Source organism: Macaca nemestrina, chromosome 4, assembly GCF_043159975.1.
Source record: "Macaca nemestrina isolate mMacNem1 chromosome 4, mMacNem.hap1, whole genome shotgun sequence".
NCBI lineage: Eukaryota > Metazoa > Chordata > Mammalia > Primates > Cercopithecidae > Macaca > Macaca nemestrina.
In genome coordinates, this window is record NC_092128.1 from 175,557,268 (window position 1) to 175,571,422 (window position 14,155).

The 14,155-nt window shown below is 46.9% G+C and overlaps 1 protein-coding gene and 1 pseudogene across 11 annotated transcripts in view; both read left to right on the forward strand.

Annotated features, from left to right (window-relative positions):
* LOC105472721 (eva-1 homolog C) overlaps nt 1-14,155 on the forward strand; it is a 105,581-nt gene that overhangs the window by 43,957 nt on the left and 47,469 nt on the right. For 9 of the 11 annotated variants that reach the window (XM_071095618.1, XM_011726256.3, XM_071095616.1 and 6 more), the window contains 2 exons: nt 3,711-3,834; nt 14,053-14,155. The exon at nt 14,053-14,155 is cut by the window's right edge and continues 50 nt beyond it. In XM_071095618.1, the coding sequence (XP_070951719.1) occupies nt 3,711-3,834; nt 14,053-14,155 (227 nt within the window). The remainder of the gene's footprint in view (nt 1-3,710; nt 3,835-14,052) is intronic. The other 2 variants (XM_011726250.3, XM_011726257.3) reach the window with 2 other exon arrangements.
* Nucleotides 39-2,765, forward strand: LOC105472720 (protein GVQW1-like; annotated as a pseudogene).

Here is a 14,155-nt window from a genome sequence, read left to right on the forward strand (position 1 = left end):
TAATAGAAACCACAAGTATCTCTTTGAGGCAGACATCTGAAGTCATGACCAACTTCTTAGAAAATGTACTCAAAGGGCCGGGCGCAGTGGCTCATGCCTGTAATCCCAGCACCTTGGGAGGTGAGGTGGGCAGATCACCAGGAGTTCAAGACCAGCCTGGCCAATATGGCGAAACCCCATCTCTACTAATAATATAAAAATCAGCTGAGCATGATGGCACGCACCTGTAGTCCCAGCTACTTGGGAGGCTGAGGCAGAAGAATCGCTTGAACCCAGGAGGCGGAGGTTACAGTGAGCTGAGATCGTGCCACTGCACTCTAGCCTGGGCAACAGAGTGGGACTCCATCTCAAAAAAAATAAAAAAGAAAAGAAAAAAGAAAATGTACTCAAGGAAGGAAACATCAGTAACCGCCTTGTGTTTTTTAATGGTTTGCTTCTCCAGTTATAGATAATCATGTCATTCTTGCTTGGAGCTATTTTAGGCAGCCTTTACTGACTCCTTCCTTCTACCAGATAGTACCAGGAATTGGGAGAGATGTGGCTTAAGTCATTCTTTTTGTGGTTGGCATATTTAGGGAAATATTTGGTATAGGAGAAGGTCAAACTAATATTTCAGTGATGGTTTTAGACTGTGCATGGCTTTCAATCATCTAAGCAGCTTCTACTTTACCATCTCTGGCCCCTAACATATACAACTAGTTGACCAGGATTACTCGGCCTTGGATTTTTTTTTAATGCCTCCAAGTTCCATATGAATACATTTAAAGCAGGGAGTTTAAAGCAGCTGGCAAGTTGGAAGTCTGTTTGATTTTGTCAACCATAGGAAATATGGATAAAGATAAATTTGCTAGGAGAACTAAGGAGAAATAGGAGTAGTTTTAATGCTGTGTAGTTCTCCTTAAGGCCCAAATAGGAGACGCAAAACTAATGTGATGATATAAGAAGTTTTCTATTTCTCACACCATCCCTTGCTTCCACTCCAAGCATAGTAGTATCTGGGTATTCAGGTGATTGGTGAAACACACCAGTTGAGTAGCCAAAATGAATGTGTTTGAATGACTGCCCGTGACATGGTTTCTATACCTTGAGGAGAAACAATGTTTCTTCAGGAGACAAAAAGTTGCTTTCCCTGTGTGCTCCACTGTCTTAGTCCTTTTTGTGCTGCTATAACAGCGTACCTGAGCCTGGGTAATTTGTAAGGAACTGACATTGATTTCTCACTGTTCTGAAGGTCAGGAAGTCGAAGAGCAAGGCGCCACAGGTTTGGTGTCTCTAATTCCAGGATGGCTCCTTGAACACTACATCCTCTAGGGGGTTGGGGAACGCTGGTACTCACGTGGCAGAAGAATGGAAGGGGCAAGAGGAGGGGGGCCAAACTTGCCATTTATAACAAGCCTAGTGCCTAGTGCCACTCTAACAACCTACTCCTGAAAAAACAACAACAACAAAAAAAAAACAGTATTAATCCATTCATGAGGATGGAGGCCTGATGGTCTAATCACCCCTTAAAGACTCCACCTGTTAATACTGTTACAGTGGCAATTACATTTCGATGTGAGTTTTGGGGGGGATAAACGTTCCAGCCATAGCATCCACCCTACCCCTAATTCTCTCCGTTGGGCGCCACCCCAGGAGCTACACCTCTCTTGACTCACCCCCATTTCTCAGTCACCTGCCCTGGCCATCCATCCTTGGATCCCAGGCTACCTGCTGCCCTCCTGGGTACATGAAATTGGCCAGTACCAACATTTTTTCTAAAGCGGCTACTCTGTAAAAGTATGAACTCCTGGCACACACTAGAGCATGGGCACCACCCCCACCATTCCACGGGTACCTGCCTCTGCCAGATACCCCTGAGGGAAGAGGATGTTCTATAACCAGGCCGACAGGTTAGCATCTGTGAACACAGTTCTGATGTTGTTGGGAGGGTTTGTTTGCCAGAAACATCCCCATGCACTACTCTTTCAACCAGAGGTCAAGAAGTCCTTTACTTTTGTGTCTTTTTTGTTTATTTGAGACAGAGTTTCGCTCTTATTGCCCAGGCTGGAATGCAATGGGGCAATCTTGGCTCACCGCAACCTCCACCTCCCAGGTTCAAGCAATTCTCCTGCCTCAGCCTCCTGAGTAGCTACGATCACAGGCGCCCACCACCACGCCCAGCTAATTTTTTAATTTTTTTGTAGAGAAAGGGTTTCACTATGTTAGTCAGGCTGGTCTTGAACTCCTGACCTCAGGTGATCTGCCTGCCTCGGCCTCCCAAAATGCTGGGATTACAGGCATGAGCCACTGCACCCAGCCTTCTTTTGTGTCTTTTAAGCTGCACTCGGAGCCCAGGCAAGGTGCTTCCTCAGAGGGAGGTTGCTTAATGTGGGGAGACGTCCACACGGGAGACCACAGCTGATCCATCCCTTGACTGTCAACGGGAAGTCCCCCTTTCTGCATTTTCCAGCTCATGACATAGTTTGGAAACAGCCCTGCCCTGGGGTCTGCTCTGCGGTTGTAACCGCGGAGCCCTCCAGTGACGTCTGTGGGCTGAGTCGTTTCACAATGACGTTTGGCCATGCCACATGCAGTCATCTGAAAGCTGCACCCTCTGGGGTCTGAGGGGTTTCTGGGGTGTTTTTTTCTGATTGAGACACATCTGCTGGGCCCCTGAGAGAACGGGGTATAGCTGGCAGGGCCAGCATGCTTCGCAGAGATACTCCATGAGCTACCATGAGAACATGGTGACTCAGAGAGGCTCATGTGTTTGCACTAAATTCAGACCTAAAGTAATAAGCAGATTCTTGGGAATTTTTTTTTTTTTTTTTAACTGTGCTTGGTGTCCTTTTTGTTTTTGTTTTAACCAGACCCAAGTTCAGGACCTCTGTGTTTATCACAGGCAGGACTTGTTCCATTTGGGAATGAGGACCTAGAGAACAGCAGCAAAATGCTGAGCCTTATCAGGACCTGGAGGAGGGCGTCCTGTGAGCTTCCACAGAACAGATGTCTTAAACACGAAGGCGCTGCCTGGAAAAAATCAGGAGACAGAGAGAGACTGAGATTTGAAGGAAAGCCTTTACTCCCAATGCTCAACAGAAAGTCTGAGTACTCCACTAAGAAAACTGCTCCCCGAGGGAGACGTGGGTCCCATCCTCTTGAGTTTGATGAGGGTGGGAATCAGCTTTGTAATTTTTATTTTTTGGCCTGGGGACAGTTCGTAAGCTGGAAAGGGTTTGGGTCCTCAAGGGCTCCCCAGTGCACAGCTCTCCTGTGGCCTGTGTAGGGCCGTTTAAGGATGAAGGGCCAGGACTGTGATTGCTGATGGTCACAGCTCTTTCAGCTTAAAGCTAGGGGACCCCACTCGAAGGGGACCTTGAAGTCCCCTGCACCCCAATACTGGAAAGTACTCTGACCTCGCTTGCACCTCCTAGAGCCTCAGTAGTCAGTGCCTTTGCTGAAAGTATCAGCAGCCGCACCCGTGGTGGTGAATCAGAGGTTAGTTTTCCCAGGAGCCTGGCACTATTGGATCAGGTTTCTTTTCAGGAGAAAGAGCAGGGAGACAGGGAGCCAATCCACTCACCCACGTGTACGCTCTTCGGCCTTAGACACAGCTTGGCCAGGTGGGGAGGCGTCCTTCCCTTTGCAGAGCCCAGAGCAGCCCAGGTTCGGGTCTGGCAGTCACTGTGAGCAGTTTTCAAGCCTGTCCCTTTTCTACCCTCTCCTTCTAGAAGGTGCTGGACGAATGCCAGAACCAGCGGGCCTGCCACCTCCTGGTCAATAGCCGTGTTTTTGGACCTGACCTTTGTCCAGGAAGCAGTAAATACCTCCTGGTCTCCTTTAAATGCCAACCTAGTAAGTAACTTCGGAGGGGGACAGTGTGTTTGGGGTGTGGTTCTCGCTTCCTTCACACTCCTGGTCAAAATTCTCTGCCCGTTGGCATTTGTCCAACTTTGAAACTCATTAATAGAAACATTGGGCTCCATCCTACCCAGTTTTTTAGAGAGAGAGAAAGACAGAGAGAGCGAGCGAAAGAGAGGGATTTTGTGTGCGTGAGTCTGCACATGCCTTCATTTTCTTACAAATGCCTGAATTTTAAGAATCCAATCTGTAAAACTCAGTTGTACTGATGCTACAGCTCCCAGGGGTGGTGAGAGACTGCTGTTGCTGTTCCTCAAAGTGAGGAGCTGGTTCTGCTTTTCAGAGGTGTCCTGTGCTGAGATTGAGGGGCTCCCTGTTTTTCCTTGAGGCTCAGTGGCCCACTTGCCACCTGCACCCACTGCTTCAGAGCTTTGATCTGGCTCCTCCCGCCCTCACCCACGGCAGGGGCTCCTTGTTCCCCAGGAGAGTGACAAGGGGCATGGCTGGAGCACTCTCTTTTATTCTGGTTCTTGTTCTTTTCTCCATTGACTTTTGCCATTTCTAACACGCATCAGCTTTGTGATGGCCAAAAATAATCCCTCTTCCATGGGTGGGTCACACTTCCAGGCGCCAAGAACCTGCCTGAGATAAATCATAGGTCACTGTGGCATTAGAGGTTCCTGCACACCTTGTTGCAAAGAAACGATAGCAGTATGTTTAACCAAACAATGAGAAGTTAAGCTTTTTTTTTTTTTTTTTTTTTTTGAGACAGAGTTTCACTCTTGTTGCCCAGGCTGGAGTGCAGTGGGCAATCTCGGCCCACCACAACCTTCGCCTCCCAGGTTCAAGCAATTCTCCTGCCTCAGCTTCCCGAGTAGCCGGGACTACAGGCATGTGCCACCGTGCCTGGCTAATTTTGTATTTTTAGTAGAGAGAGGGTTTCGCCATGCTGGTCAGGCTGGTCTTGAACTCCTGACCTCAGGTGATCCACCCGTCTTGGCCTCCCAAAGTGCTGGGATTACAGGCATGAGCCACCGCGTCTGGTCAAGTTAAGCATTTTTAAGCCTCCTCCCTGCCACCCAACACAACTGTTTTCACTTTTTGCATTTTGTTGTCTGTTAGCTCCCATCCTGGAGCCCAGAGTTCCCCGATATCCTGGTGGCCTAGGTGCCAGACTTATGTGGGGAGAGGTCAGGCCACACTCGTACTGTAGTCTCAGGTACACAACTGGGAACAAACCCCTCGAACCCTTCAGCAGATATGCAGGCTTCTGGCAAACTCCTTCCCTGCCAGGGCCCACATACGTCGAAACTGCCCTGTGCTTTTCTAACACAGCACATGCAAAGGCACTCATGCTCTCACAGCATATAATAGGTACTCATCACACACGCCTCTCATAATAGACATCATCACCCACAGGCACACACTAGCACAACCTTATACCCCATTATACACACTCAAACGCACACAAGCTGTCACACTCACTCACACTATCATACATGCTCACACACGCTCACATGTACAGACAATCGCAAATACCTACAAGCAGGCCCAGCCATTCAGAACCGCCGGAACTCCCTTCGTGACCCCTCTCTACCCTCCCTCCAGCACCAGACATTGGGATCACCTCCTGCCTCAGTCAACAGACTCAGGAAATCACACCAAGATCTCAGTGTTCTTCCTCACTTCCCTCCCACCGCTGAACCTCACAGATGACTGTGTCATGGCCTTGAAGACACCCTTGACTGCCATTAGCTTCGCCTTCTTTTTTTTTCTGTTCTCCACTTCCCTCCTTCCATGGTGTAAAAGATTGCCCTTTAAAAAGTGGCTCTTGGCTGGGGGCGGTGGCTCACGCCTGTAATCCCAGCACTTTGGGAGGCCAAGGCAGGCAGATCACCTGAGGTCGGGTGCTTGAGACCAGCCTGACCAACATGGAGAAACCCCGTCTCTACTAAAAATATGAAATTAGCTGGGCATAGTGGCGGACGCCTGTAATCCCAGCTACTCGAGAGGCTGAGGCAGGAGAATCGCTTGAACCCGGGAGGCAGAGGTTGCAGTGAGCTGAGATGGCACCATTGTACTCCCGCCTGGGCAACAGAGCGAGACTCTGTCTTGGGGAAAAAAAAAAAAAAGCTCTTGTTCAAGATGTTAACAGTTGGAGAACTGAGGTGGTGGGAATATGGCTGTTGGTTGTGATATTCTTTCACATTTTCTATATGTTTGAAATGTTTCATAAGTTGAGAAAAGCCAGCCTCTAAGAGACGTCAAATGACCTTTGTAAAATTGCCCGAGCCTCAGATAAGTCAGTGCAGAGCCCCAGCCCCGCAACTGTGGTGTGAGGCTTCCTCTGGTTTACTCATATCATTTCAGCAAACACTTATGAAGCCCCCACCGTGCACAGGAGTGGAGGATGAAGAGAACCCACATCCTGCAGACATTCCCTGAATGGCGGTTCTATCGTGGGTGGTGTCCACACCCCCTCCAGGGTATTTCTCAACCTTCCTTCACCCAGCAACCATTCCTAAGATCTTCACACAGCTGGTTCCTTCTCCTTATGTAATCTCCACCCCAAACAGCACCTTTCAAGAGAGACCTTCTCTGTCCAAAAAACAGCAACAACAACCAAAAAAAAAAAAACCCCTCTACTATCACAGCATCCTATGTTATTTTCTTCACAGCAGCATCATCATTTGGATTTACCTTATTTGTGGCCTGTGTATGATTTGCACACACACTGCATCAGATTGTGAGCATCATGAAAGCAGGAACTCTGTGTGGTTCAGCATTGTCACCCCAGAGCAGTAGGTGCTTAATATGTATTCACAGAGCAAATGTTCACCCAGCAGGGGCCAGGTCCTGGGCTCAGCACTGGGGAGACACAGGTGAGCACATCCTTGGTAACCAGATTGTCCAGTCCTGTGAGGCCTGATATTCACTGTGAGTTTCACACAAATATGTGCAAGATTCCAGGTAGGGTCAGGGCTTCATGGAGAGGCACTTGGTACTATGCAAGCAGCTTGCAGAAGAATTTTTTTTTTTTTTTCTTGAGATAGGGTCTCACTCCATCACCCAGACTGGAGTATAGTGGCTTGATCTTGGCTCACTGCAACCTCTGCCTCACGGGTTCAAGCAATTCTCCTGCCTCAGCCTCCTGAGTAACTGGGATTACAGGCATGCACCACCACACCTGGCTAATTTTTGTATTTTTAGTAGAGACCTGGTTTCTCCATGTTGGCCAGGCTGGTCTTGAACTCCTGACCTCAAGTGATCTGTCCCCCTTGGCCTCCCAAAGTGCTGGGATCACAGGCGTGAACCACCGTGCCCAGCCTCATAGGAGGAATTGACCTCAACTGGGGGTTCAGTGGAGTCTTTTTGGAGCAAGTGGTGACGGAGCTGAGAACTGCAGGGATGCAGGGCACAGAAAGAGTGCTCCATACAGAAGCCTGTGGCTGGGGGTTGCAGGTGCATTGGCGCAGCCAGTCACGGGGTAGGAGCACAGAAGCAAGATAGCAGGAGAGAGCACCAGCTGGGGAGCTGGAGTAGGGATCCTGAGCCGTCAGAGCCAAGGAAGGAGTTGGGGCTCTATCTGTAGGGCAGCATTTAAGCAGGGAGGGTGCTAAGATGAAGTCATAAGGCCCCACTGGCTGCCCCATAGAGAGCAGATGAGAGGCAGAGCCCCTGTGTAACCTGGACACCGGCAACCTGAGCACTGCCATTTAGGAGGTGGAAGTGAGATTGTCTGCACACCTTCCTGCCTCTTTTTCTGCATCTCTCACACCTCCTGAGGCTCTTCTCACTTCCCAGTTCTAGTCGGGGCAGGACACTGTGAATGTCCAAAGGCTGCACGGCTGTACCCTGTGGTGTGTGGAGCCAGTGCTTATCATGCAAGCCAGTTATGCATGTGTTACCAGCTCTGCCTGTGTTCTGTGGAATCTGCCACGGTGGGAATATTTACACCAGGGAAACTGGCAAATGCCACTGATTGGGCTTATTTGTTTGTCTTTACGGAAAGCTATTTTACCAGCAAGCCTCACTGGAAACTTCTTTTCCTTAATGTGCATTATGCTTCCTTCCTCAAAACCTCACCTCCCAAATTGCAGCCTTTCAGGAAATGTAGGTTTCAGCGAGGCTTGGATTTAGGTAGTTCTGGGTTCATATTCCTTTCTGCTGTGTATCTGCTGTGTGTTGGGCAGTGTAGGGACACTTTCTAGGACTCGGTTGTAACATGGGATTATGTCTCTTCTGCAGAGGGCTGTTATAAGACTGTGAAAACACAGTGTTGTATGTAACATGCTTAGCACAGGACCATGGAGTTGAGCTCAGCAGTTGGTAGCTATTATTTCAATAAAGCTGATTCAAGTCACTCTGCTAAAGACATGAATGACTAAATGATTTAGTCATGCCTGTCATTCCGGCATTTTGGGAAGCCAAGGCAGGAGAATTGTTTGAGGCCAGTAGTCAGAGACTAGCCTGGGTAACATAGTGAGACCCCTATCTCTCTTAAAAAAAAAAAAAAAAAGAAAAGAAAATTAGCAGGGCATAGTGGCAGACACCTGCAGTCCTAGCTCTTTGGGAGGCTGCAGCGAAAGGATTGCTGGAGCCCAGGAATCTGAGGTTACAATGAACTATGATCTCACCACTGCACTCCAATCTAGATGACAGGGTGAGATCTATTTACTAAAGAAAGAATAACAATAAATAAAAGTGACTGTCTGTCTACATTTCAACATCACTATGCACTGGCAATTGTATACAATGTCAGTAATAAAATACTCTCACCACGGCAGATCCTTCCTCTGCCCACCTTTGAAAGGTGGCTGGTGATGTGTTGGGAACAGGTCCCCCAAAATCTGGCCATGAACTGGCCCCCAAACAGGCCATAAACAAAATCTCTGCAGCACAAAATCTCTGCATCACAAACATGTGACATGTTTGTGATGGCCATGACGCCCATGATGGAAGGTTGTGGGTTTACCGGAATGAGGGCAAGGAACACCTGGCCCACCCAGGGCGAAAAACCGCTTAAAGGAGTTCTTAACCACAAACAATAGCATGAGCGATCTGTGCCTTAAGGACTTGCTCCTGCGGCAGATATCTAGCCAGAGCCCATCCCTCTATTTCGGCCCATCCCTTTATTTCTCATAAGGAATACTTTTAGTTAATCTATAATCTATAGAAACAGTGCTTGTCACTGGCTTGCTGTCAGTAAATATGTGGGTAAATCTCTGTTCCAGGCTCTCAGCTCTGGAGGCTGTGAGACCCCTGATTTCCCACTCCACACCTCTATATTTCTGTGTGTGTGTCTCTAATTCCTCCAGCACCATTGGGTTAGGGTCTTTCCAACTGAGCTGGTCTCGGCAGTGATGTGCTTTTGTGACTGTTGTATCGAAGAGAAGCAGAATGACCCACATAGCCCGCTCATTAGTAGGTTGGTGCAAAAATAATTACGGTTTTTGCCTATTGCTTTTAAGGGCAAAAATCACAGTCACTTTTGCACCAATTTAATAAAATGAGGAAGGGGAATTTCGTCGCTGTTGTCATTTAAGCAGAGTCGTGGTTCTACCTTCCCAGGCCCCTGCCATCCTCCCCATCTAAACTCCCAGGAGAGTTGGCAACCCACTTCTGGAAGGCTGCCCACACCTTCTCTAATCTGAGACCAGTTGAGAACTCTAACCCAGCTCTAAAACAAATTCTAGTCTTCTAAGAAAAGTAGCAATGATATTAGTAGTTTCTTAATTTTTTATAATCCAGAAATGTCACTCTTATGTGACAGTGAATTAGCACATTCCCAAGGAACCAAGTGACTCAATGTAACACAGCAGTCACCCCAAGGATGTAATATGACACGCACAGGCCCCTCCATTCCAGGAGATGATTTGCCCATAATCTGGGGACGAAATCGCTGGAGGCCTTGCATGTGGGTGTTGCGTTACTCTGGGAGGGTTTTGTTGGCATCGAGGCTACCTTTAATGAATGGGCTTTAATAAATCAAAGAGATGTGGCTAATAAATGCGTTTCATGACATGCCTTAAACAAAACAAAACAAAAAAACCTCTTCTAACTTTTAAGAATTTTGATTTAACAAAAAAGAAAAAGAAAAAGAAAAAAGATTTCCATTTAAAAAGTTTCCAATTTGTGGAGATAAGGCTTGTTTTTGTCCTGCCTTCTCCCATCCTCTTTCTGTGCCAGCTCTGCCACCGGAAGGCATTCTTAACATTTTTCTGAGTTCTTATGGTTGGAAGGGGGCTTTGGCTCTTTTGGTGTTTCTATCCAAGCCCTCTTTTCTGCATCAAAGGCCATCGTTCACTCTGGGTCTTTGAAGTCAGGCAAAATGTTGTTGTTGGTGGGATTTAGCATCTACTCATAAACTGCATACAAATGCCAGTGCGGATATGACTCACCAAAAAGAATCAAACCTTCTGACGTTGGGGTCAGACTTAGCAGTCTTTTCTTTAGAGAATGAAAACAAAACTTGCCTTGGCTCTAAGTTTAAGCTGTTGAATTAAGATTCCAGTGAGTGGGTAAAGGGCCTTCGAGACATTTGCTTAGTCACCATTTTCATTTTTCTTCCTCGTGGAGGTTCTTCCTGCTTATTAAACTACCAGGGCAGGATGGGGATTTTGTGAGCATCTGTAGGCTGGCTTCTGCTCTGAGCCTTTCATTCATCTTGAATGTTCGCATCCTCATGGATGAAAGGATAGCAACAAAGTTTGCCAGCAGCAGAGCTGGTGGTCCTCTTGAGATTTTGTAAAGTTTGCCTTCCTGTGGTCCAAAATTTGGCCTTGCTGTTGCTTCTCTGCTTTTGGTAGAAAGTCATGGAAATTTACAAGGTACAGAAAGATGCTGTTTAGTCCAGGCATGGTGGCTCACGCCTGTAATCCCAGCATTTTGGGAGGTCTAGGTGGGTGGATCATTTGAGGTCAGGAGTTCAAGACCAGCCTAGCCAACATGGTGAAACTCTGTCTCTACTAAAAATACAAAAATTAGCCAGTCCTGGTGGCACATGCCTGTAATCCCAGCTCCTCGGGAGGCTGAGGCAGGAGAATGGCTTGAACCTGGGAGGTGGAAGTTGCGGTGAGATGAGATTGCCTCCCCTGCACTCCAGCCTAGGTGACAGAGTGAGACCCTGTCAGAAAAAGAAAGAAAGAAGGAGGAGGGGGGAGAGAGAGAGAGAGAGAGAGGAGAGAGAGAGAGAGAGAGGAGAGGGAGAGAGAGAGGGAGAGAGGGAAGGAGGGAGAGAGAGAGGGAGGGAGGGAGGGAGGGAGAGAGAGAAAGAGAGAGAGAGAAAGAAAGAGAAAGAAAGAAAGAAAGAAAGAAAGAAAGAAAGAAAGAAAGAAAGAAAGAAAGAAAGAAAGAAAGAAAGAAAGAAAGGTGGCATTTATATTTAAAAATTATTGTCTTTCACTTTTTTAAGTTTGGAGCTTGGCATCATTGATGCCAGGATACGAAGATCCAGCCAGCTGCTGTGGCCCTAATGTGTACAGCTCATGCCTTTCTGTAGGGATTAAGGTGGGCGTTTTCAAATTGTGATTGCAGCTCATGGTAGGAAAAGATTTTCACATTTTGGCCCAGTGGAACACATACTCATATACACACAACTGAAAAACAAATGTTTAAATTACAAAACAGTGTTTATACTTTCTTCATGTGATGCCCTTTGTTGTTTTCTAAACTACTGTATTCTTTATTTTAAAAAATTGCTGGTTACAACGCACTAATGATTTCAAGACTCATGAATGAACCTCAAATCACAATTTGGAAAACTTGGGCTTGAGGTGCCTGTGGGAGCTGGAATCCGCCTGCACTTCCAATCCAGGAAAGAAAAGTGGAAGGAGAACATGAGCATGTGCGAGGAGTGAGAAGCTGGGGTGGAAGAGGTTCCCTCTGGACAGTCTTCCCGCCCACTCCGGGCCAGCCCATTACAGCCCTAGCAGTTCTTGCCATTTAACTCTTGTTTGCAGTTAACGCCAATGCTTGTTTGGCTAAAAAATGCGCCTGTCTGCTGTGTGGTTGCCATTTCAAAGTAGAAAACTCCAGAACAAGGGTGATAGAGTAGAGCTAGCATTTTTTAAAGAATTTTCTTTACAGAATGTTGGCAAGGATAAGAACCACATATGCAAATAAATGACCGTGGTCCCCTTTATATTTTGCTTTGCTTTGATTTTGCGAAGTTTAAGATAAGTGACAATCTAGGAGAGATTTTCTAACACCTAAGAGACAAAAGTTAGCATCCGGAATACATGAATCACTCCTGCAAATTTTAAAAATCCATCACACACTATGCAAAGGATTTGAAGAGGTTGTTCACAGAAGGACTGCTTTGAATATCAATTTATTAATACATTTAAAGCTGTTAGAACAGGGCCTAGTTGGGAGGAAGTCTTCAGCAAGTATTAGCTATTATTATTATTTATTATTATTTTTGAGATGAAGGCTTGCTCTGTTCCTCAGGCTGCAGTGCAGTGGCACAATCTCAGCTCACTGCAACCTTCCCCTCCTGGGTTCGTGATTCTCCTGCCTCAGCCTCCTGAGTAGCTGGGATTACAGGCACCCAACATCACGCCTGGCTAATATTCGTAGTTTTAGTAGAGACAGGGTTTCGCTATGTTGGCCAGGCTGGTCTCGAACTCCTGACCTCAGGTGATCCACCCACCTCAGCCTCTCAAGGTGCTGAGATATCATTTACATAGCATAAAATTCACATTTTTCAAGTGTACAATCCAGTGATTTTCAGTGAATTTACTGAGTTGTGCAACCGTGAGCACAGTCCAGCATGGGACATTCCTACCATCTCAGAAGGCTTCCCTGTGTCTATTTTCTGTCACTCTGTGACCTCACTTTCAGCCTCAGGTGCCCACTTATCTACATTCTGCCCCTAAAGGTTTGCCTCTTCTCAATTCGTCATATAAAAGGAATCACACCGTATGCGGTCTTTTGTGTCTGGAGTGTTAGCTCTTACTGCTTTAAAAAAATCAAATCATTATTAAACATTTTCACTAATTAAATGGTTTTGGAGTACATTCTTTAAAAAAAAAATACGTTTTCTTCAACAGTGCATTCATAATGCCAACTTTGTATGACATTGCAAAGAAAGATTTTACTATGATAAGCAGATTAAACAAACAAACTTTTCCCTGAATTCTTTGAGAACAACGTACAACCTGGTCCAGATCATCCTAACCTAGAATGCGCCATCAGCTTGATAGTCAGTTGTTCCTGGATTTACCAGATTTGGGGCAGAGTTTCCACGCTTCTCTAAAGAGGGATTCTTAACTGACACCGTGCCTTGTTTTTGCCCCTTTCCTAGTAAAGGAAATGATTTGATTTGGTATCATATCATCTTTCTTGCTTTTTTTTAATTAGAAACGAGGCCTTGCTATGTTTCCCAGGCTGGCCTCTGACTTCCGGGCTTAAGTGATCCTCCTGCCTCAGCCTCCCTCCCAAGATGCTGGGATTATGGGTGTGAGCCACTGTGCCCGGTCTCTTTTCTTGTCTTTTAAACAAATAAATGTAAGCCGGGCATGGTGTGCACTCATATTCCCAGGTACTTGAGAAGCTGAGGGGAGAGGATCCTTTGAGCCTAGGTTTGAGCCCAAGAGTTCAAGGCTGCAGTGAGCTATGATTGCACCACTGCACTCTAGCCTGGGTAACAGAGTGAAACCCTGTCTCTAAAAAACTAAACTAAACTAAACTAATAAATAATTCGTACACACATGGGGATGCCAGTGGAGGGGCTGGAGGTGAGGTTTAACTGGGCTGTCTCCAGAGAGAGAAAGAAGCTTAATGCTTCTTTCAAGTAACTTCTCGTCTGTCTTTACCTATGTGGATCCCAAGCCAACATTTGAGAAAAGGCTCCCTTCAGTGAAGGAACGTGTGACCTTAAGTGGTGAGCGAGAGAAACTTCCTTTCTAGCCAGGCCCTGCCTGGGACCTAACTCCATGCGTCTGCCTCCTTAACTCTGGCACCTCTCCTCCATTTGCCCCTTAGTATAATTCCCAGGGTCTTTGCGCTTGTCAACAGGTTACTTCCCACCCGCTTCCTGCAGAGGGCTTTGTTTTCTAGGGTCAGAGACAGCATGAGCCCAGAGGGCCATCCCTACCGCCCCCTTCTCAGGGTGCGGCCCCAGGGAAATGAGCAGGGGGACTTGGACAGAGCTCACCGATTCCTTCTGGGGGAAGCTGATGGTGCCTTCAATTTTTGTTTCTGCTTCAGATGAATTAAAAAACAAAACCGTGTGTGAAGACCAGGAGCTGAAACTGCACTGCCATGAATCCAAGTTCCTCAACATCTACTCTGCGACCTACGGCAGGAGGAC